The sequence below is a fragment of the Phocoena phocoena genome, chromosome 7 (assembly GCF_963924675.1).
Source record: "Phocoena phocoena chromosome 7, mPhoPho1.1, whole genome shotgun sequence".
Lineage (NCBI taxonomy): Eukaryota > Metazoa > Chordata > Mammalia > Artiodactyla > Phocoenidae > Phocoena > Phocoena phocoena.
In genome coordinates, this window is record NC_089225.1 from 94,142,265 (window position 1) to 94,168,674 (window position 26,410).

Genomic DNA, 26,410 nt, shown 5'->3' on the forward strand with positions numbered 1-26,410 from the left:
GGCGGGCTCAAGGGACAGCGCTCCCTGCCAGGGTCCCTGGGCCCGCCTTGCTGTATGGGAGGGACCAAGGAGCAGGGAGCACTGAGGGATTAGCCAAACTGCCCTCGGGGGAGGGTCCCGAGCAGCAAGGAATACTTAGATTGGTCTCCACTCCACTCCTTGGGGCACATCCGGCCAACTTCCTCCCATTCGCTGCAGCAGCTCTCCTGAGAGACCCTGGGCAGGAGATGCCCTGCCATGGGGGGCCCTGGGTCTCAGCAGGTGCCAAACCAGGAGGGGCCGTGTCACTGAGCATGTCGTGGCCATGGGTGGTATTGGGTGGTTGGGAAAATCACTCCTGGATTGACAGCTTTGAAGGCTGAAGCCATGGCCGCAGGACTGTGCTCAAGAAACCCATGGGAAATCTGTACTATTGTTGTGTGTGTGTGTGTGTGTTTCCTGTAAACATCTTTGAGCCAAATCACCATAAAATAAAGTAACAAGGGCACAGAAAGACACTCTACTCCAAACCTACGCCCTCTTTGAGCCCATCTGAAATTGGGAGTTCCCAGTTTGAAAGGTTTGGAAGGGGAAGAAACCCCCCTCCCTCTGGCCGCTCAGGTCAGCACCTCCCTCCCTGCACCACTGCCCCCGAGGCCTGAGTCAGGAATCCTGCCCACCCAGGTGAGCCCAGGGGCCACAAATGCTAGGAATCTCATCTCTGCCAGCTCCCACCCATCCCTCTCCCTCCCCCCAACTGTCCCTGGAACACAGCCCAGGGAGAAACCAAAGCAAACTCAAAGGTAAAACAAGGCCGGCTACAAGTGCTTTTCCTTCCCACACGTGCACATGTGGGCACCACCACCACCAGACACGCAGCTTAGCCCTCCCCAGCCACCACTTCTCCCAGGTGTTTTGCACAGGGGGGCACATCTGGGTGCCTCAGCTGTTGTGTTTTGTGAGGCTCGGTATGTATTGCACTTCGTCGCTGAGTTTGTATTGGTTTTCCTCGTGCTTGTTGGAGAATGGTATTGACCGGTTGGAAATCAGGAAACCGCTCACAGCGCCAGCCTCCCTCCAGCTCCAGTCCTGCCCCCAGGCCCATCAAGGCACCCACCCCCCGCCGCCTGCCCTCTGGCCCCTGGGGTGCCTCCATGCCTCCCCACACCTGCTCCCCAGATGGCGTCCTGTCAGGGGCGGCCCTCCCCGGCCCCTGCTCTCCTCGCTCTCGTGCGTGCGTGTGTGGTCACAGCTCCCTCCCAGGTCTCTCCTCTCACACCGTCGTGACCCTCATGACCAGCTCTCGGCTGCCGCCCTGGGGGGTCCGCTGTTCATGAGGTCTTAAGTGACTCAAGATGTGCAGGATGGTGTAAGTACAGTGGTGATCGGACAGAGGGCCTGGGGGGTGGCCCGCCGCCCGGGCAGGGCCTTCCTCAGGGCCAGCGGTGCCCGCAGCCTCCTCTCCGGAGGGGGGCGCGTTGGCCTGGGTGGACGAGGACATCCGGGCGTTGGTCCTGCCTCCTGCCTTTTGATCCTCCAGGTCTTTCGTCTTGTCATAGTTCAGCACTTTCCATTGCTGGTTGACAGCCTGCCACCGTTTAAAGATGCGGTACACGGAGGGTCCCTCATGGATGATGAGGCCTGGACAGCAGGGAGAAGAGAAAAACAAAGGCGAGTAAGAGATAGCAGCTCACTGCCGGGAGAAACGAGTCTCCCTCTGTTTATAAGTGAGTATAGGCATTGGGTAAGCCAGATTTATATTGGTTTGATTTGTTCTTTTCAAACCTACCTTTCAGCTCTGGGCCACACGGCAACCATCCTTACATTTCTAGGCTCAGCAAGTCTTTGGGAGTCTGTGGAAGGCCGCCACACCGAGGGTGCGAAATAGTGGGGCACATACATGCAGTGCTTTTTCCTCTGCCTCTGCTCTATCCCTCCTTCTCCTTGGCCTGACAATATCCAAATTCATTGTCCATTAAGGCGTAATACAAATATCTTTTTCTCCCTCTGCCCTGTGTCTGTGGCACCTGGCACTTAGCAGATGTTGACTGAATCCCGTGCCTTTACCATAAAAGAAACCCTATGGTCATTCCATATCTGCTGAATGTCCCAAATTCCACCGATCACCTCTTGGCTATTTAACAAAAAGCCCAGTGCTACTAATATACACACATTGCTGGCAGAGCGAACTCTGGCATGGTTCTATTGGCCAGGGGCAGTGTAGAGTCAGAAACGAGCTGTGTCAGACAACCAGGAAACTAAATATTGTGTGCCTACTATGTGCTAGGCACTAGGGATAGCGCAGTGAACAGGACAGGCAGAGTCCTGCCCTCAGAGAGCTGGAGTGGAGAGACACACAACAGACACGGAAACAAACCAATAAGACTATTTCAGGCACGGACACATGCTATGAGGAAGATAAAACAGGGGGAAGTAGCCACTGCCTGCAGACACTGAGAGTCCTGTTCGATGGAGACGGTAGTAAGGGCTTGTGAGGGAGGTGATATCTGAGTTGAGACTTAATTTCTTTTTTTTTCCGTTTTCTTTCTTTTTCTTTTTTTTTTTCCGGCCGGGCCACGCAGCTTGTGGGATCTTAGTTTCCCGACCAGGGATTGAACCTGGGCCACAGCCATGAAAGCGCTGAGTCCTAACCACCGGACCACCAGGGAATTCCCTTGAGTTGAGACTTAAATGATGAGAAGGAGGGATCCATGTAAAGTCTGGAGAGAGAGCACGTTAGTGGTAAGAGCTGTAGGCACAAAGGCCAGGAAGTGGGAATGGAAGGCACCCGGCTCAGAAAGGAGGTCAGTGTGGCCAGGGCGCAGGGAATGAGTGAATGAGTGGGCAGTGCAGGGAGATGGGGGTCAGTGGCCAGTCTATGATAAGGCCTTATAGGCCATGACAAGGGATTTATATTCTATCTTGAGTATAAGGGGAAGCCATTGAAGGGCTGTAATAGGAGGACGATGTGGTCTGATATACCCTTCAGAAAGGTCATCCTGGTTCCTGTGAAACAATAGACTGAAGAGGGACCAAGAGTAGATGCCGAAGACCGAGGAAGTGATGTAGTGATGCAACTCGGCAATGATGGACGCTTAGACTAAGGTGTAGCGGCGGAGGAAGTGAGAGGCCACTGGAGTCAGGATGTATGTTGGGGGCAGAGCTGACAGACTTGCTGGCAGGTGAGGTGAGTCAAGAGAAAACTCTGAAGCTTCTGGCCTCAGCAGCTAGATGAGTATTGGTGTCATTGACTGAGGTACGGTAGGCGTGAGGGTCAGGGGTGCGGATCTGTGTGGTGGTGGCAGCCACTGTATTAGTTTCCAATTGTTGCTGTAACAGATCGCCACATATTCAGTGGCTTGAAACCGCACAGATGTATTCTCCTGCGGTTCTGAAAATCAGAAGTCGGAAAATCAGTGTCCCTGGGCTAAAGTGAAAGTGTCAGCAGGGCTGTTTTTTCCCTGGTGGCTTTGAGGGGAGAATCTATTTCCTTGCCTTTTTTCAGCTTTCAGAAGTTGCCTGTGTTCCTTGCCACTTCCTTGCATCACCGCCCTTTTCTTCTGATGTCACATCTCCTACTCCTCTCCTGTCATTGAGTCTCCCTCTGCCTTTCTCTTATGAGAACACTTTGATCACATTGGGTCCACTTGAATAATCCATGAAACTCTACCTGTTACAAGATTCTTAGATTAGTCACATCTGCAAAGTCCCCTTTGCCATATAAGGCAACATTAACAGGGACTAGGACCTGGGTGTCTTGGGGGATCATTATTCAGCCTACTACATTCATTAATAGTTATATTTTGGTTACGGTAAATTTAAGACACCTGATAGGAATCTCAATAGAAGGGCTAGGTAGGCAGTTGGACGTATGAGTCTGAAGCTTAGGGAGAGGTCTTGCCTGAAGCTTCTGGTAATATGGAGGTTTGGTGGAGGCAGAGCCGGGAAGGGAGTTTCTGAAGGAGCAATAAATAGTGTAGAAGCAAGACCAGCAAGTGTGGAGACCCAGAAGTCTAGAGAAGGGCATGTTTCATGAAAGAGAGTATGATAACTCCTGGAAATGCTGTTGAGAGGTCAGCTCAAGTGCAATGAGGATGAGGACGAAATTAGCTTGGTGGGCACAGAGGAGGTAGGAGGAAAGATGCAATAGTGGGAAAATAGGTAGCTCTCATCCAAGTGCACCTGTTTCTTCCATGAAGTCATCAGCTAAGGTGGGAAGGGATAAGGCAGGAAAGTGTTGAAGATTTGTGGGGAGAAGAGAAGGTGGAAAATAATTATCTTGCAGAGTGAGAGAATGAATTTACAAGGGAGAGGTGGTAGAATTATCTGACAGGGTTGAGCACCTATCTGAGATTTATGGCCACAACTTAAAGTGGGTCTAGTCATTGGTTGGGTGGTTTTAATTAGCATAGACTGTCTTTCCAGGTAAGTATGGCAGGAGAGAGAGTGGGACATGAGAATTATGGATGTTTGCAAAGGGAGCAGTTATCATGTTGGCCCATGGAGTCTAGACCGGGAAGGATGGAAGTAAGAACACAAAGGGACAAGGAATAATGAAAATGGAGAAGTGGAAAGTGATAGGGTCAATGCCAAGAGGTTTCTATGAATTTGGAGAATTGCTAGAGTCAGTGAACTACAAGGATAGGGGGTGATGATCAGAGAGTGGGGTGTTTAAATCCAGATTTTGAAGGGATGGGGTTCTCGGCCATAATGAGCACTAGGGAGTGACCACTTGAACGGGGCTGAGGTGGGCTGGAGGGAAAGTTCCGGAATAATGAGGAAGGCAGGGAGTTGGCTAGATTATCTGCATCAGCCATCCTCATCCTCTGATAGAACATCCTCAGTTCTATCAGACCAAATGCCCCCTTTTTATAACAAATTATAACAAATATATTTTAATATCCCCTTTTCTGTTCTGAAATGAAACTTACAAAATAATCCAAGCTACTATGGTTTCTTTTTTTAATTAATATAATGCCCTAACAGATTATATAAAGAAGAACAAAGGGGACGTCATTTTATAACACGATAATATAAATTTCAATATAAATGCTGGGGCACAGCCACTTTAGAAAAGAAATCAAAAACCTCATACATTTGCAAAATGCCCCCTAGGGGATGGGAACACCTCTTCCAAGGACCACTGATCTACAGAGATGCTGAGACAGGTATGGTGGGAGGGAGTGTGTGAGCCAGGTGCACAGGGGATGTGAGGAGTGAGTAGGCAGTCAGCAGCCAGCAGCATCAAGAAGGTCAAAGGGCTGGAGAAGTATGATGACATTCACTTCAAAGGAGCTGGGGCTTCTGAAAGATAAAGGAAGAGAGGCAGTTTGCAGATGGTAATGGGGAGAAAGGAGGACTCACCCCACCTCCAGGCCCCCAGGATACAGTGTCCTGGAGACAGGGCAGCCACCACTTAAGACAGCCATGCAAGAAACAATGTCCTCAGGAGACAGCTTTATTTCAATTAAAGGATGAGGAAAGGAACGTTCGGAAGAGAGGTTGCCAGTGGTGGATGATGAGGTCCAGAGGGCATGTGGAAGGGCTGGGAAGAAAGGGCCAGTAAAAGGATGAGAAACATAGGAAAGGGATGATTGTCCATATGGTGAAGATGGTTTGGGAGGCTGGACTCACGGTGAGTGAGATGACTGGGGATGAGGTACAGTGGGATTCTCTTGCATCGCTGTAAATCCAGGGGCGGCTGATCTGTCCCCTGCGAGGAAGAGCTGATTCATAGGAGCAAACAGCAATGAGTCACTCCAGCCAACTCCACGTCAAGCAAAGAGACTGGATGGGAACATCTCAAAGCCTCTGCAACCTCCAACACGCTGTGATTCTAGGAGACAAGACAGCCACCCACTGCTACTCTTTCCTCCGGGACTCCGACAGCTCCTAAAATTGTACTTTGTACAACAGGTCTTCGAGCGTTCACTGAAGGAGGGACAGCCTCCCTGTAGCCCAGCTGTTCCTAATCTTTTAGATCATGTGCCCCTTTGAGGATCTGATGAAAGCTAAGGACCACATTCCTGGAAAAAAACCCAGACACGTGAACTGTCGTTATGATTTTAGTGGGTTCATAAATCTCCTTTGGACCACCTGTGGACCCCTTGATCTCCTGCCTGGCTCTGGACAAGGAGACTTCCTCTCTGCCCACTTTCTCACCCTCTCCCAATGTGCCAACTCTCATCGCTTCCTTCAACCTTTTGAATACATGCCTATGCACCCTTGGCACTGCAGTGCTCACTTGTTCATTTATTTCACAAGCCTTGTTTGAACACTGTTATGCCCTTTCCCCTAGATTGTAAGCCCGTCGAGGACAGGGATCAGATACGGTTGAGGCTTGGGCAGCTAATACAGTATTGAGAGCTTAATGAAGCCTTGGTGATGATGGAGGACATAGGGGCCTTTGTGGGGGTGGGGGGGGAATCAGGATTTTCTGAAGCCCCAAACTCACTGTTTCCAATAAGAGTCACTACACTCGATTCTTAATTAGCTTCTTAATCAGACAATTTTACCCTGATTGAAGAGCGTGGCTTAAATTTCTGGTCTGAATGCTACCTCCTCATTATCTGTCTAGTGTTCAGGAAATAATTAAACCATTTTAATGGATAGATGGCTGAAGGGAAGGAAGGTGCACCTGTTTTTGTAGATAATGCTTGTTTGGCAAAAGTTGGAAAAGCACAAACTACCTCATTCGCATCCACTCCCTAGCCCTCTCTCTGCTTCCTGCTCTACAGATTACTTATCCATTCCTTGAGCCGCAGAATCTTTTTAATGAGGGAAGATGGGTGGCACTCATTTGATAGGGACAGGTCAAGTGGGCAAAGTTGAAGAGATGGGAGAGAAAGAAGATGAATGGGAAAATGGATAGAGAGAAAGAGAGACTAAAGTTAGAACAGGAGGAAAGAAGGCTATTGGTGAATGGAGGCGGGGAAGTAGTAGAAAAACAAAATAGAAAATTAGAATGCATGGCAATATCAGAAATTCAACACATTTTGATTGAGTCCCTTTCTGGGGTTTTCTATTTAATTTATCTCGTACCCACCTAACAAGGGGCCCAACCCTGGGCTGTATTCACTGATACAGTTCTAGAAGAACATTTTTTTCTCTGGAAACCAGCTGATTCTACACATGTCCCAAATATTCCTCTTTCTCACGCCTCCATCTTTCAGGGGCCCTCTTCCTGTAGGCTCCATAAGATGTTGGAAGCCTTCATTTGTCATCGTATCTCTCCCCGAGCCTCCAGCTGAAATGGCCCTTTGCTCGGCCCATGAGGATGGGAGGGAAGGTGGCCACTGTGAGCAGGTTGTCCTGCCTGCACAGCCCCCTGCCCCTAACTCACCACGGTGCTGTCAGGGAGTTCTCCCTGACGTGGTATCCCAATCCTCCACTGCTGAATTTTGGCCTTTGGTTCTTGCTGTGTGCACAGCGGTGAGATACAATTTAATTCTGTTTAGTTAGCATTTCCTGAACCTACTGTGTGTTTCTATGAGCACGTGTGATGGAACAAAAACAGATTCCCAAGATGTACGGAGTTAATAGGCCAAGGTTGACTGAGAAGTATGCAGAGAAGAGCTCTGGTCCCCTCAGTGACACCAAATCCTGCTTCCCACCCTCACCTCTTCTCCTACTAGTATCCTAGTTTAAGTGGCATAAAGGTTGCAGACAACTAACTCTAGAACAGCGTTTCTCAAACCGGAGAGTTTATGAAAACACAGACTCCTGGGCGCCACCCCCAGACAATCTGACTCAGTAGGTCTGGGATGGGGACTAAGAATTTGCATTTCTAAGAAGCTCTCAGGTGATGTTGATGTATGGACCACACTTGAGCAGCACTGCTGAGAACATGGTCCTCATCCAGACCTACTGCCTCACGGAAGTCTCCAAATTTTGATCAAAGAGCTATAGGTAATTAAAAAAAATACTCTATTTCCAGATGTGACAGACATGAAAAGCTCAGGCAGCTGAAGAAATGGATACTTCCTCTCCTAGACCCAAAGACTTTTGGGTCCCACAATTGAGGGTCAACTCACTGATGAACATGTATTGAACATTTAGAGTACCTACCACTTACTAGCCTTGCGGCTTGAGGTAAGTTAATTCCTCGTGCTGAGCCTCAGTTTCCTCATCAGAAAGTGGGAGCTGCTATCCCCTTGCTTATAGGGTAGTTATGAGATTAAATGAGGCAATGAATCCTGCGTGCTGATGCTTGCACTGTGCCGGACACACATTTACACTCAATGCCACATTGATTGTCTGGGGGAAATTACAGGACAGAAGAAGCCCACTCATATCTCCTCCTCCTTTATTGCCAACCCCATTCCCAGCGACGAGCACCTGTTCTTCTGTCTCCTAAGTGTCCTTCCCAATCCTCACTCATTGTTTATAGATGAATAACATGCTAGACCTGAAAGGAGCTCTGGAAACCAGCTGATTCTACACATGTCCCAAATATCCTTGCATTGGTGTAACTGAGAGGTCCGTTCCTGGAAGTGCGTTTCTGTGATTCTAGGAGACAAGACAGCCACCCACTGCTACTCTTTCCTCCGGGACTCCGACAGCTCCTAAAATTGTACTTTGTACAACAGGTCTTCGAGCGTTCACTGAAGGAGGGACAGCCTCCCTGTAGCCCAGTTGTTCCTAATCTTTTAGATCATGTGCCCCTTTGAGGATCTGATGAAAGCTAAGGACCATATTCCTGGAAAAAAACCCAGACACATGAACTGTCGTTATGGTTTTAGTGGGTTCATAAATCTCCTTTGGACCACCTGTGGACCCCTTGATCTCCTGCCTGGCTCTGGACAAGGAGACTTCCTCTCTGCCCACTTTCTCACCCTCTCCCTATGTGCCAACTCTCATCACTTCCTCTGCCCTAAGATACTGTAGATTTTTTTTCCTGTGGGTTTTTTATGAGGCTTAGGGTTCTCACTATCCGGACAGATACTAACAGAACTGCATTTCTCAGCCACGCTGGGTGGTGACCGTGAAGGTCATGGTGATGGTGACGGTGATGGTGATGACGGTGTTGGTGATGAGAGTCAATATTTACTGAATGTTTCCTATGTCCTATCACTAAAAAGGCTTTGCAAATATGGTCAACTTATCTCACAAACCCAATAAAGGAGGTGATATTATCTCCACCTTACAGAACAGGAAACTGAGCTCTGAGAGCCCTCTGCACTCAGGTGGAGCTAGGTGACTGGCACTGAATGTGAGCATGAGTGAAGCCAAGATTTAAGAAATGAGTACTGAGGGGAAAAAGGTATATGTGCGTGTGTGTGGTGTGTGCTCGCACACGCATGCACCTTATCCATACCCTCTTGTATTTTCTAGTGGATGGAGGTAAAAGATTCAAAAGCCTAAGGAACTGTGGAGCCACAAGACGCTAGGGTCTTCGGTCCCTGAATCACTGTGTGGAGGAGAACCCCCCCACGGACAGGAACTTCTGCTGGGTTAAAACACTGAATTTGGGGGTTTAATTTGTTTCTATCTACTGGAGTTACCCTAACTAAAATACCTTCAGTGCTAGATTAGGGGCCACAGAAAAAAGCAGTTGTGGCTCAATGGCACACTTCACGTGGTCCCCAAAATATATTAGCTGGCTTGAGCATCCACTTTATTTACCAGATTGCAGCTATTTCTAGCCACAAACCCACCATCATCAATAGACAGACTTGCCACTTCTGAATCTATCCCAAAATGCGCTGCAGGCACTAAAGGCAGTTCCTAAGAGCTGTTCCTAAAATATTTGAGCCTTGTCAGCATAACTGGAATAACTGAACTGCCTCCCGAGGGGTCTCCTTGGAGGGGGACTGTGAGTGCTTGGCGTGTCTACTTCTAAATCGGTCACCTTCATCCTCCGAGCATCCAGCAGCTCAGGTGTGGAGAGGGGTGACCACGTACAGGAAGCGGGGGTAGGGGGATGGAGGGGAGGTGCTTAAGGAAGGGGGTGGGGGGATATGAGTTAACAGCTAATCCAGGAAGTTGGACAAGCCACACGCAGGTAACAGAACATGGGCTGAGCATCGTCTGGCCCATTGCTGTGGCTGATGCTTATGGGCTGTTTGGCCTGGCCCAGCAGTACTGGCCATCCCCGCAGTCACAGTTGTCAACCTCCGACAGTCATGACCTCTCACGATGGAAGTAATTCAAAAATCCTGGAATGTCAGACCTGAAAGGACCTTGTAGGTTATCAGGTTCAACCCTCTCAGTTTATAGGTAAGTCAGCTGAGTTGTAGAGAGAGGCAGTAACTTGCCCCAGGACACAGAGGTAGCTGGTAGCTTATCTGCTTATCAGATCTAGGTCTTCTGCTGCCTAGTCTCTTCTGCTGCATCAGGCTGCCTCCTCCATATTTTCAGTTTCCTAATCAGGGAACTAAGAGGTTTGACAGATGAGGTCATTTCTACCCAGGAGGAGGGAGGGAGGGAGGGAGGGAGGGAAGGAATCCTTGCGGCATATATGTGTTTTTTGTTAATATGAATTAAAATTAAGTTTGAAAAACAACGTTTTCACAGCCCTGCTGCCCCCACCCCCTGCCCACTTGCTGTAAACTGGGATTTGAATCCCTTTATCTCAGAGGGCAGGTATCAGGTACCTCTAAATCGTAGGGAAGTTACTCAGTATACTGTACACAGAGGACGTTTTAACAAAACCTTTCTATAATTTCATCAATTACCCTAAGCCACTGTTTGAAAGATTTGGAGCAGCTTCAGAATCCTGCTCGCTTTCCTTACCCTGACCCTATTTCACTCACGAGTGAAAAACAAACATGTTGAGGATGAGGTCCTCATTTTTGCAGAGCTGACTTCTTGGTGGCCAATCTCTTGGGTCTGTGGAGTGAAAAAAAAATGTTTTTGGTGCCAGAGACCTTAATTAATCTGCTCTTGTTAAATCCTAATAACTTGACCCACTGGAGCAGAGAATGTCCCATTTGTTTCCTGGGTGGCTCTGTCAACTTCTCTGCCGGGGAAGACAGCGTCATTAGAGATGAGGGAAGAGTAGGCAGGTGGAACGAGGACGCTCGATGTAATCAGATCTTCTCATTGAGGGGACACGGGTGAGGGAGCCTAAACCTTCCAGAAGAGGCACTGCTCCAAATAACAGCAGGTTCTCAATTATGGGAGGACTCCGGGTCAGGCTCTCCAGGCTGTGGCTGGATTCAGGTTTTAACTGTTTTGGCATACCTTTATTAAGTGTCTACCTCGAAATCTACCCTGACCAAGTACCTCCTGCCCTGGTCACTGATACGTATAAGTGCCTGCTCCTTTACACGTGCCATCTTATTCAATCCTCTCAACAAACCTCTGAAGACAGTATTATCAGCCCATTTCACAGATGGGAAAACAAAAGCAGAGAGAGGTTATGCAAATCACTTAAGGTCAAAAGGTTAGTAAGAAACAGAGCAATATGCAGTCCCAGACCATTATGTAGCACCACGCCTGCCACTTCGGAGACCCAGCTCTCTGGGTTTTGTGGCTCAGTCTCTCCTGCTGTTTTCTCATCTTCTGTCTCCTTCCATCCCGTAAGTGTTTAATGTTGCCCGGGTCTCTGTCCTTAGTCATCTACTCTCTGAACATTCCTCCTAAGTTATCTATTCAAAATCCACAGCTTCTAATTGCTGCCTTCCAAATCTGTCTTCAACTGCCTACTTTCCTTACCTCTCCCCCTTCCCATCAGTTACCAGCCCTAGTCAGAAATGGTTCAATGCCCTCTACATCTTCCTCTATGTCACAGGAGGGGACCATCTGTGCACTAAAAGAAAGCCTTTCCCTCTTTCTACCCCAGCAAAGAGACACCTTCCTGGCCTTGCATTCTCCTCTTTGCAGATAATGTCCTCCATGTGTCTTGCATCTCTTCTACTGCAAACTCTCGACTTAGCAACTGCCTCTTGCCTCTCTGCCTAGATTTTAGGTTTAGGATGGTCCTTTATTTTTTTGCTGCCTTTGCTGAAGACATTTACTTTGGTTCCCATTTGTTTCATCCATTGCCCACCCCATCCTCATGCTCAGCAATGGCGCCTAGTCCCCACTCGAGCCAGAGCCCCAGGGCTCCCACTTGCCTGAAGGAGTTCAGACAGTCCTATCAAGTCCACATCCTATGTGCTGCTCAAGGTCATCCCATACACTTCTTCCCCATTGCCACTGTTTTGCATCTCTTTCCTTCTTGCTCAGACTATTACAAGCATACTTCCAGCTGGCCTCTCCCAATGTCTAGTCTGTCCAGCTCTGATCCATCCTCCCCACAGCTACCAGAGCTGTCTCTTTAAAACATACATCTGGTCCTAATTCTTCTCCGTATAAAATCTTATCACTCCCTCCCCGTCACCAACAGGAGTCGTGATCTGTGAGATCTGGTTCTTGCCAACCTCCCCATCCCCATGACCCACCTCTCCACCCAGGCTCTTTGCACCGAGCCATATAAATCTGCCCAAAGTTTCCTAAGCACACCTTGTTCTCGCATGTTTCTGTGTCTCCACACATGTTCTGCCTGGAAAGTTCTTCTCCACTCTTCTGGATAAATTTTTTTTTTTTTTGGTACGCGGGCCTCTCACTGTTGTGGCCTCTCCCGTTGCGGAGCACAGGCTCCGGACGTGCAGTCTCAGCGGCCATGGCTCACGGGCCCAGCCGCTCTGCAGCATGTGGGATCCTCCCGGACCGGGGCACGAACCTGTGTCCCCTGCATCGGCAGGAGGACTCTCAACCACTGCGCCACCAGGGAAGCCCCTGGATAAATTTTGACATATCTTTTAAAATTAGCTCAAGGATAGGGTTCCTTCCTTTAGAAACCCTTCTTGGACACCTCTAAGAGAGAGTTAATTGCTCTCTGCTCGGTTCTACCTTCCTCTATATCTTGTAAAACTCCTGCTGTGTTGTGATTTATTTGTAGACTGTGAGCTCCTTGAGGGCAGGGACTGTGTCTCATTCATCTCTGTGTTAATATTCCCTGGTTTCAGGAACAAAACAAGACATCCAACAGATGATACTGAATGAATGGATCTGACCATCCCAAGCCCACTCTGATCCAGTCATTTCCTGTGCTCACTCATCTCTGTGTCCCAGCTCTTATTATTGCCGTCAATAATCACCTTGTCTGCCTCCCCAGTGAAGTGTAAGATCCTTGAGAGCAGGTGCCCTTTCAATAAATATTTCTGAGTGAAGGAATGGATTCCCTAATTTCATGCTAACCAGTGAATTTAGCCACCCACATCCCAAGTACCTTTCACCAGAATGTCATGGGGAGACAAACTACCCAAATTTCATCTCAACTTCTCAAGCCTCCCTCTCAGCTGGTGTCAGAACAGCACTGATTAAAAGGGAGGCGCAACAACGGCTAACCTCCAAAACCCTGAGTACGGGACAGGAGCAGCTGGGGCTCACTGAATTTCTTATTGTTACCAGCCATTGCTCTATGGGTCAAGGTATTACTGGACCAATTTCCCCTCAACCTGCCTCCTCATCCAATCCCTGAATCTGCAATTTCACAGCACAATCAGAGATGAAATAGGCGGTAAAAAGTGCCCAGGGATTGGAGCCAGAAGTTCGTGGTCCGGTCCTCAGCTCTGCCAGCTCTTAGTTACGTTACCTGGAGCCCAACTGCTTTAAACCTATTCTCACCTGTTAAATATGGATAATACTTCCCCTGCTTATCTTTTAGGGTTGTTGGCCCCTTTCTCAGTTCCTCTCTGTTGCAGGGGTTTGGTGGTTTGCTCTGTCTACAGCAACTTACATCTGGTTTTCACAGTGGCACAGATTGGTCTAGGGAGTTAGGACGGTAAGCCAAGAGATGCTTAATCTGTAGAGGCAGCCCATATCCCAGAATATACAACCCTCTGATATGACCAAGTCCAAAGACATTGTCCACAACCCTGGACCCATGCTGCATCAAACAGAGAATCCGGACCTTCCTGGAAACCGTTTCAGGCAAAATCCTTTGGTGAGAACCAAAGGCCATTGTCTGATAGTCACTGCTTTCACTGATTGACCTGGAGGCCAGCCAGGTGGACACAGCCATGGATGGGGCTGATGGAGCTCCACAAGCAGCAAGCTGACCATGTCCCAGACTCTGCGTCCTCTTAGCTTCATGGCAGAGAATATCTGCTGAGCTGGTGTTGGTGCTCAGTGAAGTTTCTCCTCATGTGCCTCTCCCACTCTCACCAACTTTCCCTTAGCACACCACTCTGATAGAAAAACTAAATACACTTTTAAGGATTAATTAAACCTCTATATTATGTTTACTCAGATTTATACTATCTGAGGCCATTTAACAGTCTAGGGGATAGACCAAGGTGTCTGAAAAGTAGAGAAACTTCAAAGAATTATTTTAACAAACGGTCTTATTCCTTTCTTACTCCACCTCTTGAGCTAACATGGGGCTAGACTCATTTTCCTTTCTCCCGAGGATAAAATTTCTATCCAGGTACTAAACTGCTCCATCTATCCAGGCAGCTTGGGTCTATGGATATGGATTCTTTCAGTCAACATTTTTATTTACCCAACATCTCTTGAAAACACCCACCTCCCTCATTTCCACTTCCACCCACTCTCTGGTGAGGGTCCCGCTCTTCCTCTGCCCACCTTTTCATATCATCTTCTTCCACTCTCCCAGGACTTCTGGAAGGAAAGTTTCTCTTTTCCAATGGAAGTGAGCTAAATGATTGAGTTTTAAAGCTGGTGACTGCCTCAGAAATCTGTAGGTGCCCCCCCTGTGGCTCTCTGTGGTTTCCACCTTCGCGCAGTAAAAGGACAACATCGTGGCTCCCCCTGGCTGGCCCAGCCTGGTCTCTGTCCCTGTTCTAGCTTCTCTGCCTCCCATTGGTTCAGTGAATCAGGCCAGAAGTCCAGATTCATGAATGGAGTCAGGAGGTGTAGGCGAGAAATTATGGCACACTCTCCTTCTAGAGGAGCAGACTGGACCCTGGGTTGGCATTCTGGTTTGTTGCCCCTGAAAATCTGATGAAGGTGGAGCGTCAGCTGGGTTATAGCATTGCCTAAGTTGGAGGTGACCCCTGACGGGTGGGTGCTTTACCGTGAATACTGCTGGGAGGCTGTAGCATTGGGCTTTCTGAGTCCAGTGACTCTGGTGAATAAGTGTGACTTTTGCGGGGACCCTGGAAACTAGGTCAAGATGGACCCACTGTTGTGGATCTCATCTCCTTGTTTCTGAACTATCATTTGGGGGCTGAGAGACTAGCCCTAGACTAGGATAGGGAGTGTGGCGAGGACTCTCCTGCAGAGGTAAGCTGGACCTGCCTTATGGAGGCTGTGGGTCCTGTCCTGCATTCCTCTAAGTGAATCTGGTGCCAAACATGCTCTCTTGTAGTTCCGTGAGTCTGAGTGTCTAGTTAAGCCTAAAAATAAAGAGGCTCCACCTGATTTTCCCTTCCAGAGAGCCCTTAAAAGCTGATATTTTTACACCCACTTTTTGTGTGTGTGTGTGTGCGGTACGTGGGCCTTACACCCACTTTTGCAGTGCTGTGTGTTCCCCCCCCCCCCACTGCAACTGACCAGAACATGGCAGAGGAGGAGAAGTGTCTCGTACTTGAACTTCACCCTTACAACCACCATCATTACTCTTGATCATCATCATCATCCATCATTGCAACCACCACAAGAATTCCAGCTCCAGCCCATCACCTCCCACTCTCTTAACTAGATCACATATTACTCCCTTTTTAACTTTGTCTCCCAGCATTTTCTCCTATGGACAGCATCTCCTAAAAAAAACAAACAGGGCTTCCTTGGTGGCTCAGTGGCTGACAGTCCGCCTGCCGATGCAGGGGACACGGGTTCGTGCCCCGGTCTGGGAAGATCCCACATGCCGCGGAGCGGCTGGGCCCGTGAGCCATGGCCGCTGAGCCTGCGTGTCCGGAGCCTGTGCTCCGCAACGGGAGAGGCCACAACAGTGAGAGGCCCGCGTACCGCAAAAAAAACCCACAAAAAAACAAGGGAGTTGCACGGGTCGATCACATGACCAATCCTTTTCTATGTCCCGTTCTCTCCGTTTTCAAATCTATGGAGCCCTGACTGGGAGATGGTATTTATGTTTCTCTCTCTCAACTACACTCCCTCCAGGTGAGGAGCTTACTGGTGACGTCACTGGCCCATGGGCTGTGGGCAGAAGGGACAGGGTGCCACTACTGAGCAGAAGCTTTGAGAAGCGCTGCAAGTTTCCACCCACACTCCTGTGCTCCTGTGCTTGGCTAGAAGAACACACTCCAGTAGTCCCTGCTCCTTTAGCCTGGGCCCCAACATGAGGAGAAGGCCTGAACCCAATACACAGTCAGAAGCTAAGTCCAGCCAAGCCCAGCAGAACCAAACCGTCTTGCAGACCCATGAATGGGACATAAATGCTTGTTGTGAGGCAGTGCGATTTTGGAGATGTTTGTTACTGCAGCCAAAGCTGATCCATACACCATGTGACAGGAAAGCATGTCTCACAGATGCGCACACCAGGGACTGATCAAAAGCCTGCCTGAAGGAGAATGAAGGGCAGCTGGAAGGGCCCCTACAGGAAGGCTTCCACTGCTTCCACCTCCATGCCAGAGCCACACACCTCCATATGGAGACACACCTGGTTTTTGGCATCTACAGCCTGTGCCCCAGCAAGAGTAGGAAAGGAGTCTGGTAGGAGAGGGAACTAAATTAGAACGCCTCAAAGTCAAATTCCTCCCCATCCACAGTCCTCTCTCTTGCACAGGCCTCCAAGCCTGGGCGGTCTGTTTCTTTCACTGCCTACGGGCAGTATTTAAAAGGCTCTTGAACTTAGTGGGGAGGTACTTAGGGTGGAGTTTAGCCAGCAGGGAGAGGCAGCAAGACGCTTAGACAAGTTTACAAGTTCCAGCGTCACCGGTCTCTGGCTGCTGTCATCAGTATGCAATTCTCCAGGCCTCTCTGACTCCCAGTATTAAAAGACCCCAAAGAAAACGAACACCCTCTCAGCCCAATTCTAGCTAATAGATGTTTTCTTGCCAAACAGAGTAGTGTAGCATATTTGACATCATACACAAACTGATGTGCGGCGAGGACAACTGTGGAGCTCTGGTACTCTCAGTGCTGCAGCCTGGGGGCTAACCTGAGAGGTCCAGGTTGGGGTGTATGACCAGGGCTTGAGCATGCTTCATTGACTCAGAGAAAACCGGGGTCATTCCCCACCTCCTCAGTCGCTTGGATGAAGACTTCAGAGTTGACAGCCACAGTCATCTGTTGGGAAAAACAGAGAGCCCTCCACCAACCAACCTAACATAATGGAAGAGGAGGGAACGTACATTTGGGAATGGTGTAAGGGAACAAGCAGGAACGGCAGTGGTGAGTTTCCAAACTTTTGCTAAAACACTGAAGGTTTTAAAACAAAACCTTACCTGGAACAGACACATACATAAACAGACGAGAGTACAGAAGCTCAGGGTGAGGCAGGGGTGAACTTTCAGAGCCTGTCTGTATAGCATTTCATTCTCCAGTCCTAAGAGTGGCTCCTGAAGTTGTGTGTGGAACCCCAGGACTATATACACTTTGCAAACCACTAGGCTAGAGAAAGCTTGGGCATTAATAGGCTTAAAGAAAGCTGGGAAATAAAGGGAGCAGGTATCGTCATGGCTGTTTCTGGGCATTTTGCTGTGAAGAGAACGGAATTAAATGTATAGGCATCCTTTGTCATGACTTGGCAACGGTGGTGCACACAACAGATAAGAGGCCTTCCACAACTTGCTTGAGGCAGGTAGACTGACCAACCTACCTTTCTCCGATATTTTTAGGACAAGGTTCCTTATTCTTATCTTAAACTGGGAAGGGCAGATTTGCTTGGGAAACACTTAGATCTTCCTCCTTTGCTCTGCTTCCTCCTACTCTCTACTCACCCCTCAAATCTAAGCCTCTGGCCCCTCCTGAGCTCACAGGTCTCAAGCCTGGTGCCATCTCTGCTTTGACCTTCAAGGGGGAGGGACCCTGAGGGATATGTCTAACTCATCAGTATGCAGCTCCCCATTTCCGGTAGAGACCAGCCCCAGACCCACCTATGCACACCACATCCATGAATCCATACATCCCGTAGCAGATCTGGAAGAGGAGGTCTTGGCGCTGCCATTTTGCTGAGGGGCTGAAGGTCGACCAGATGAGCCAAGAGATACTGGCGATGAGGAAGAGGGACCCCAGGATGGCAGCTGCGATCTGAACCTTCTCAATGACTGTCAGAGAGATGGCCTGCCACTGCAGAGAAGAGAACGGAGGGTTAGCGGTTGCTTGGATGCCCTCACCCCACGTCCATCCCATTCCCATCCGTCCTCCTTCTGCTGCCCCAACCTCTCGCCTCTGGATTTAAACCTGGGCTTTCCAACTTGTAATGCGACGGCTATTTTTGCAAGTTCCTGAGGCTAACACTGTGCTTTTGACGTGGAGGAAACCTGTATCACACTAAATGATCAGAAGTCTTTACAGGGAGGGGGTTCTTGGCGGGCATGGCTGGGAAGGAAGGCCTTTGTGGTTGATGAGGATACAGATAGAAAAATGGGAAGAAAAAGTGGAAATGCAGAGTGTAGGTGGTGTTCCGGGTCCCCAGAATATTCTTTTCTGAGCAACACATTATTTTCTCACTAACAGGTGCTGAGAGGGCACAGGCCTTTTTTTTTATTATTATTTTTTCACTTGTTTTCTACAACAACACTTGGCATGTCATTTAATATACATGCTAGAGATTACCAATTCAACAAAGACAGGACACAGGATGTGGGGGAGAGGTAAGAAAAACAGTATAATTTACTGACCGTATATGAACACTGAGATTTCAGGGGGTTTTTTAAACAGAAAAAAGCACTATGCTAATAGCAGTATTGATGGATGGGTTGAAGGCTCGGGTGTGGGTGGGTTTCTACTCCAAAATTCTATGAGTCTATGGCTGGTCCAGGTAGCATAGGCCTAGATGAGCCGTGAGTTGGATTTTCGTTCGGAATTTATTCATACTTTTGCTCAGCAAATATGTACTGGGTATTCTCTGTGTGCCAGGCTTCCTGCTAGGTGCTGAAGACGAAGCAGTAAGCAAAAACATACAAGGCTTCTGCCTTCACAGGGCTTTTCATCTAGGGAACACAGACAACCAAATAATTATTTACTACAGCAATCCATCTGGAGTAAGAAAGGGAGGTACATGGCATGTGAGCGCCTACGATAGGGGGTTTCACTTCCCAGAGGAAGCAATGAGTTGACTGGGAATTTACTGGGCAAAGTGAGGAGGGAAGCATGCTCCGCAGAGGGAAGAGCACGTGCAAAGGCCCTGTGACAGCAGAAAGCATGCTGAACACGAAAACCTGGAAGAAGACCAGAGAGGGGGGGAGCAGAGAGCAGGGAGTATGGGGTGAGACGACTGGGAAAGTAAGAAGGGAAGACCACGTGGGAGCTTGAAGAACATGCACAGATTTTGACTTTATCATAAGAGTAAACATGATGCTCTTGAACAGTTTGTTTTTTTTTTTTCCGGTACGTGGGCCTCTCACTGTTGTGGCCTCTCCCGTTGCGGAGCACAGGCTCCAGCCGCACAGGCTCATCGGCCATGGCTCACGGGCCCAGCCGCTCCGCGGCATGTGGGATCTTCCCAGACCGGGGCACGGACCCGTGTCCCCTGCATTTGCAGACGGACTCTTAACCACTGCGCCACCAGGGAAGCCCTCTTGAACAGTTTTAAGAAGGGAAGTGACAGGATCTGGTTTGGGAAGGTGGAGGGAAGGACTATCTCCTGACTGTAGCAGTTTGCATAATGCCCTGCAGAGAGCATCCCCAGAAGGCATTTCAGGAGGCATTTCAGAACTCTCGAGGAAAGGCGGACAACCTTCCTTCTGCCAACAGTGAGCCCTCCCTGCACATTAAATGGCCTGGATGGAAGCACTGATTCTGGCTCCAGCCAGGACTGACCAGAGGTCCCTAAGGAACTGTAACTACTGGAAAACATTTTGCTTGCTAGTCTAGATGTAGGACATTAGCCTTTGCACTTAATTATACAGATCGCATCCCATCACAGGTAATTGGGCCTTTACATTTTCCACCCTCCAGCCTAGGGTTACACGTAACAAAGGCATTTTCCAGAAGATGGCCCGATCAGACAGGCTCCTCTCTTAGACAACAAATGCTTCTTCCAGAGCCTGCCTCCAGACTGAGCTTTTTGTTTCCACCTCTGTGACATCAATACCCTCCCTTTCTGCTCCAGATTTCACAAACCCCAAATGGAGAGGCACAGGAAGCTCCTCTCAATCCCTAAAGCCCCTTCCTACCAGCCCCTAAGCCACCTGAGGAAACTAAACAGCGCTCCCGACTACAATTTGAAGCAGGAAGAAGAAAGAACAGGACGGGGTGATATGCACAAGGCTCTCCTCCTGTCTGTCCGATGGGAGACTCCACAGAGCTGCAAGGAGAAAACAGAGGACAGGAGAGCTCTGCAATCTCCCAGGGAGGCTGGGAAGGGGAGAAGGGCTCCAGAGGCACCAGGCTGTGCCACCGCCAGACCCCCAGAGCTTCGTCCCCAGCGAGATCCTGATCGCAGTGTCCTGAGATTTCTCCGTGCCCTGCTGTGCAGCAAATGGAGAGACAAAGAGGAAAGCACGTGAAGACGGGATGATTCCTTCCTTATAACAGGAAGGGGAAGTGAGCAAGGGCCAGGCGACCCAATCCTAACCCAGCTCTTCTCCAGCTTGTGGACTGTGACCTAGGAGAAGTCAATAAATCATCAAGGGACTTCCCTGGTGGTGCAGTGGTTGGCAATCCGCCTGCCAATGCAGGGGACACGGGTTCGAGCCCTGGTCCAGGAAGATCCTACATGCCACGGAGCAACTAAGTCCATGCACCACACCTACTGAGCCTGTGCTCTGGAGCCCGCACGCCACAACTGCTGAGCCCGTGTGCTGCAACGGCTGAAGCCCGTGCACCTAGGCCCTGTGCTCTGCACCAAGAGAAGCCACCACAATGAGAAGCCCACGTACCACAATGAGGAGGGGCCCCGGCTCACCACAACTAGAGAAAGCCCGTGCAGCAACGAAGACCCAACGCAGCCAAAAGTAAATAAATAAATACATTTACAAAAATATATATATTTTTTAAAAAATCATCAAGACTTCCAAAAAGTGGAGATAGTTGGTCCCTCCTGTTTCCTAGAGTATTGTGATGGTTAAGTGAAATTAATCAGTGCTCTGAAGGGTACACGCTGCCATCATTTCTGTTCTTCATTATGTTTCAGCAAAAGTACAGCTATGCATGTCAAGGTGGGCCTACTTATAGCTGTACTTAGCAAACTCCGTGCTGGGCACTGCAGGGTAGAGGTTAAGGGCCAGACTCAGAAGTCAGACCCCTTGGATGTAACCCTGCTCCACCAGGGTGACCTTGGACAAACTGCTGACCCCTCTGTGCCTCTACTGTCTCATCTGTAAACTGGGAATAATAATAGTGCATTGGGTTGTTTTCAGTATTAAATGTGATAATGTATGGGAACACCTAGAACATTGACTGGTCCCCAGTTAGCACTAACTAAATGTTCATTAATATGATTGCAGTTCAGGCGTAGCAAAGAGGATGAGAAGCAGCCACAGAACCTTGAGACCACAAGGCTACCTTGAAACGCCTCCTTTCTCAAGGGGCTCTTTCTAGAAACAGAGCTTGCAGAGGGTCACTGAGATAACGTGCTGTCTTGTCCACTGTTTCTCACAGCATCGTATGGGTCATGAACCAAGAGGTGAGAGATCTGAGACCTGGAAGAAACGTTCCTACTCTGACAGCAGAGGTAGCTCCGGCACCCCATCCATTGCTCTGCTCCCTCGTGGTAGGGCCTGCCTGCTCCATCCTGTACCACAGATGGTCGGGCTCGCCTGGGAGAGCAGAAGTTGCCCCACCATGGCTGAGCAAGCAGCCGTCTCACACTTGGCTGAGCCTGAGCCCAGGACATGCAATTGGGACAATCTGGGCCACAATCACACAACACGGCTGCCAGTCCGGACTACATCCTTCTTCCGGTACTATCTGGAAAAGTGAAATGGCATTTACTGAGCACACACCATGGAATGCAATGGTCCACTCACAATCCAGAAGTAACAGAATCAGAGAGTCTCCAGTGACTAAAACCTCACAGTTAAAGACACGGTAGTAACTTAAGAATAAAGCCATAGATCAAATTTGTCAATACTGCCATCTGCTTACCGCACTTATGAGATTAGAATGACCTGTACTTTACTCCCAGGAAAAAGTTATCCCTAAATCGTTCTTCATTTTTTGTGTCGAGGGCTGATTCCTGTTTATGAGCCAAGGGCGGGGCCAAGGGGGCACTTGGGGGTGAGCTTGTGGGTTTGGACTCTGACCCTTTTCCAAGGTTTGAATCAGCTGAGAAGGAAGGGAAGAGTTAACGCACTCCAGGGCGTGGAGTCAGCTGCCTCACGGCACTGCTATTTTAAGACACTTCAAGATTTTGGAATGAATGGCTAAAGATGGAACCAGCGCAGGGAGAAGCACTTCTTATTCTGACCCCTTGGTACACTGTCAGGATGGCCGAGGTGCCTGGGGGCTCTAATGCCTCCTTCCAGAAATAAGCCTCCCCGCTGGCCCGCACGTGCGGACACTGCAACTCCAGGTGTTTCCAGCGTCCCTTCATGCAAAGATCCCATGCCACCATCACCTCCAGAGCACTCGCCCTCCTGGGGCTGCAGGATTGACTCCCTCCCACCCCCTCGGAGAGGAGGAGAGAGACAACGGGTGCCAAGCTGCTGAGTTCCCGCCCTCACTAGCACGCTGGTTCATTGATTATGTGGCAGCTTAACTGGCTGACCGTGCGTTTGTGGAGGTATTTTCAGAAGCAAAGAGCTCTCTCTCTCTCTGTGTGCCTCGCAGGGGGAGCTGTGTGATTTGGAGGATTTACGACATGGTGCAGGGCCTGCCAGCTGCTTGGGGGTGATGGATGTATCCGGGCAGGGCGGGAGGGTTCAGGGAAGATGGTGGGGGAGCCCTTAGTTCTGACGGGTCCAGCCCTGTGTGAATCTGTTTCGCAGAGCCCACCTGAGCCCTGGCCCCCCGGCCCTGGCCCTTCACAGACAACTCTTCAGAGTCTCTCCCATTTCTTTCCTCCTTGCCCCTCTTCTCTTTTCCTCTGCTTCCCTCTCCTGTCTCGTCTCCAATTTTCTCTAGTCCCTTGTCACAGGAAGGATGGTCTGTGGGCCAGCCACATCCGCATCATTCGATAGCTTGTTAGAAAAACAGGATCTCAGGCCCCACCCCACGGGCCTGAATCACAGTCTGTGTTTTGACCAGATTCCAGGTGAATGACATATTCAAGTTTGGGAAGTACCACTGAGTCTCCTCTCTCTCTGTTTCTTCTTTTCCGCCCTTAGCTTTACTACTGTCTTTCTCCTCACCCTCCCACCCTACCTTTTTCCCCTCCTGCACTCGTCTGTCCTCTGCTCTTCCTTGTTTTTTCCTCCCTCCTTCCCTTCCTCCCCTCTTTTCTTCCTATTCCTTTTCCTTATCTTTCTGATTTCATCCATTCATTCAGTCATCCATTAGCTCACTATTCTCTCTCTCCCATCTGATTCTCCACATTTCTTTACCTCTATATCTATTTCTCTCTCTTGGCCCCAATCCCTTTCTCCTCTTCTGGCTGAGGCTTAAGAGAAAACACAAAAATTCTTTCACCCCCTCCTGCCCGGTTGCCATCTGCCGTCTCGCCCACCTGGCCCATCTCGTTCTTTTTCTCCAAACCGCCCAGACTCTAAGGTGAAGTCGTCCTCCCGCCGAAAAGCAGGGGGTGTGGGAAACCCCTGGCCGGAGCCCCAGCGTCCCAGCGGGCAGCCCCCGGTTGTACCTGCAGAGGGTTCTTTGTGCTGATGGCGATGACGTGGTACTTGTAGTAGCACAGCTCGCAGCTCCAGCAGCCCCGCTCGCTGATCCACTTGATGAGGCAAGGCTGGTGCGTGCACTTGACCGAGCCGTCACAGCGGCACGGGCTCAGCAGCTCCCCCTGCAGGGAGAGAGGCGGAGGGTGGTGAGGCGCGAGCCCCGCCGTCGGGGGGGTGGAGTTGGGGGTCTGGCCGCCTGAGTGCTGGTTTGCCCCCCAGCCCTCCCCGTCTCGGGGCAGGCCAGACCACAGGCTTAGTTGGGAGGCCCCAGACACTAGCAGGGAGGCCTGGCCTCCAGATCCCCAGCTTCCGTGAAGTCAGCTAACAATTCTGAGCCCCCGGCTCCTACTCGGTACTGCCCAAGACCTAGAGTTTCTGCGGAAATGAGTCGGGGGCTTTCTGTGGAAGCCCTCTGCCATCCAAAGGGGGTGTCAGCCTAGACAGGCTTCTCTTTAAAGGCTCAGCCAGGGGTCTCAAACTCAAATGCTCTCAGGGCCAGACAGGCGACACAAGTGACAGAAGCCAGCTGGTGGAGATTAGGACGGATTGGAGGGCCCAGACCCCAGTTACAGGGACAACCATTATCAGCTGTACATGTGGGAATCTAGGTGGCACTTTTTAACGTAAAGCATCCCCATAGTCAAATGTCAACAGCGAACCCGAGTTTTGAATACAGTGTATCGTGAGGATCATTTTGCCTGAGTCCGGAGCTCTGGCCCTGAGCTTTTGCACTCTTCTGAAGGACGGCCCATAGAGACCCAGGTCGGCTCTGTGAAGCCTCTTGCCCCTGGTCCCAGAGTGACAAAAACATAGCAGGCAGGCCTGAATCCTGGGAACCTAGGAGGCTGGGCAGGTGCCCTCTCGGAAGGCCTGGGGCCCTCTGGGCCCGTTCCTCGGACCTGGTTGGGAGTGACCGGGAAGCCCAGCCTGGCTCAGGCCTCGAAGCAGGGAGGCAAAGACGGTGGCTGCATTTGAAGCCCCTTGTGAGTGGACCGCAGGGCTGGGTTCGGTCTCCAGAGCACCCTGCGACCATACGTCACATGACCACGACTGAAGCCTGCGTCTGCTTCCTGCTGGGCCTGATGCTGCGGCCCCAGAGGACCTCCTTGAACCTCCCTCGCTGACTCCTCTTCTCTCCTCTCTCCTCCCTTTCCCCTCTCTCCCCCTGTGTGTTCTTTTTCTCCCTCCTCACTCAGGGTCTATCATTTCTTCTTGCTGACTCCTGTCCACCCAATGCGTTCATATACCTTCTCAGAGACTTCAGCAGTGGGGCCCACCCAACTCCCCAACCTGTGCTCCCTTCTGACCTATCCCATGGCCTCCCCCTTCCTTACTTCCTATGCCCTCCCTCCCCCAACTCATCTATTTTGGGAAAATGTCTTCTGCCTCACTCCTATCAAAGGACCCGGGAGCTGCCATGCACAGCCCCATTCCTTACTCCCCACGCTGATGTGTTTGAGATACGGCCACTTAAGCCATGTCTCTGTTAGTTTGGGGATTTCGCTATTCAGGAAACCACATCTTGTTCCCAACTTTGAATAAGCAGGCACAGGCGCTCCTGACCTATAAGTTACAGAGCTTCAGTTGTATATTTAATCATTCTCTTGGCTGTAGACTGTAGAACCAGCCATTTCCTCCCAAGATGCTTGGAATCATCTTTCCCTTTCACTTCAATTTCTATCATTCAAAGACTGCCCCTTGGCCTGGATGTGTTCTAGAGTGTCCTTTGGCACCTGGTATACCTGTCAAACTGCTTCTCTGTCTTCATGATGGTTCCAAAGCCACCTCCTACAGGGAGTCATCCCTGATTTCTCTAGGTTGAGTGCAATGCCTTGATTGCTGAGGGCCTTATCAGCACAACCTTATGAGGCTCTCTGCATATGCCTGTCTACCTCCCAGAGGAGCCCTGGAAGGCAGGTATGGGGGGGCGGTCATTCATCTTTGCACCCCATTCCCCCAGCGCCTAGCTTACTCTCAGCAGGTCCTCAACAACCTTTGTGTTTGAGTGAGTGAAAACATAAGTCAGGTGTCTGCTCAGGTTTCCTGCCTGGCCCTGAGGAGCGGGGATGAGACTGCCCACTCCATAAGAACGGGAACCATGTCCGTCTTGTTGACCTTGGGACCCCAACACCTCACTAAGTGCCCAGCACCCCCTGTATATATGTACAATGAAGGAACATGGTGGCAGAAATGCTCAGGGTGCCTCATCCCCATAAAGTCCTCCCTGGTTCCCCACTCTGATCCTCCAGTGTTGACAGGCCCCCTCACTGTGGCTGAAGGCCTGGAGCCTTCCTATACCCGCTGTGAGAGCCCTTCCCCCATGTGTCTCTGGGTCACTACAGTGTGACCCTTCACAGAAGCAATGTGTATCTTATATCCATCTTTGCACCTTAGCACCTAGTACAGTGCCTGAAACAATTAGACAATCCATCCCACTTTTTTTTTTTTTTTTTGTGGCCATGCCCCGCGGCATGTGGGGTCTGAATTCCCCGACCAGAGATTGAACCTGTGCCCCCTGCAGTGGAAGCACAGAGTCTTAACCACTGGACCGCCAGGGAAATCCCACACTCCATCCAACTTTA

The 26,410-nt window shown here is 50.0% G+C and overlaps 1 protein-coding gene across 1 annotated transcript in view; it reads right to left on the reverse strand.

Moving 5' to 3' along the window:
- Positions 1-1,252: 1,252 nt before the first annotated feature.
- MARCHF4 (membrane associated ring-CH-type finger 4) overlaps positions 1,253-26,410 on the reverse strand; it is a 102,191-nt gene continuing 77,033 nt past the window's right edge. The window contains exons 2-4 of the mRNA XM_065880934.1: positions 23,795-23,950; positions 17,988-18,180; positions 1,253-1,620 (exon numbers count right to left, since the gene is read on the reverse strand). Of these exons, the coding sequence (XP_065737006.1) occupies positions 1,253-1,620; positions 17,988-18,180; positions 23,795-23,950 (717 nt within the window). The remainder of the gene's footprint in view (positions 1,621-17,987; positions 18,181-23,794; positions 23,951-26,410) is intronic.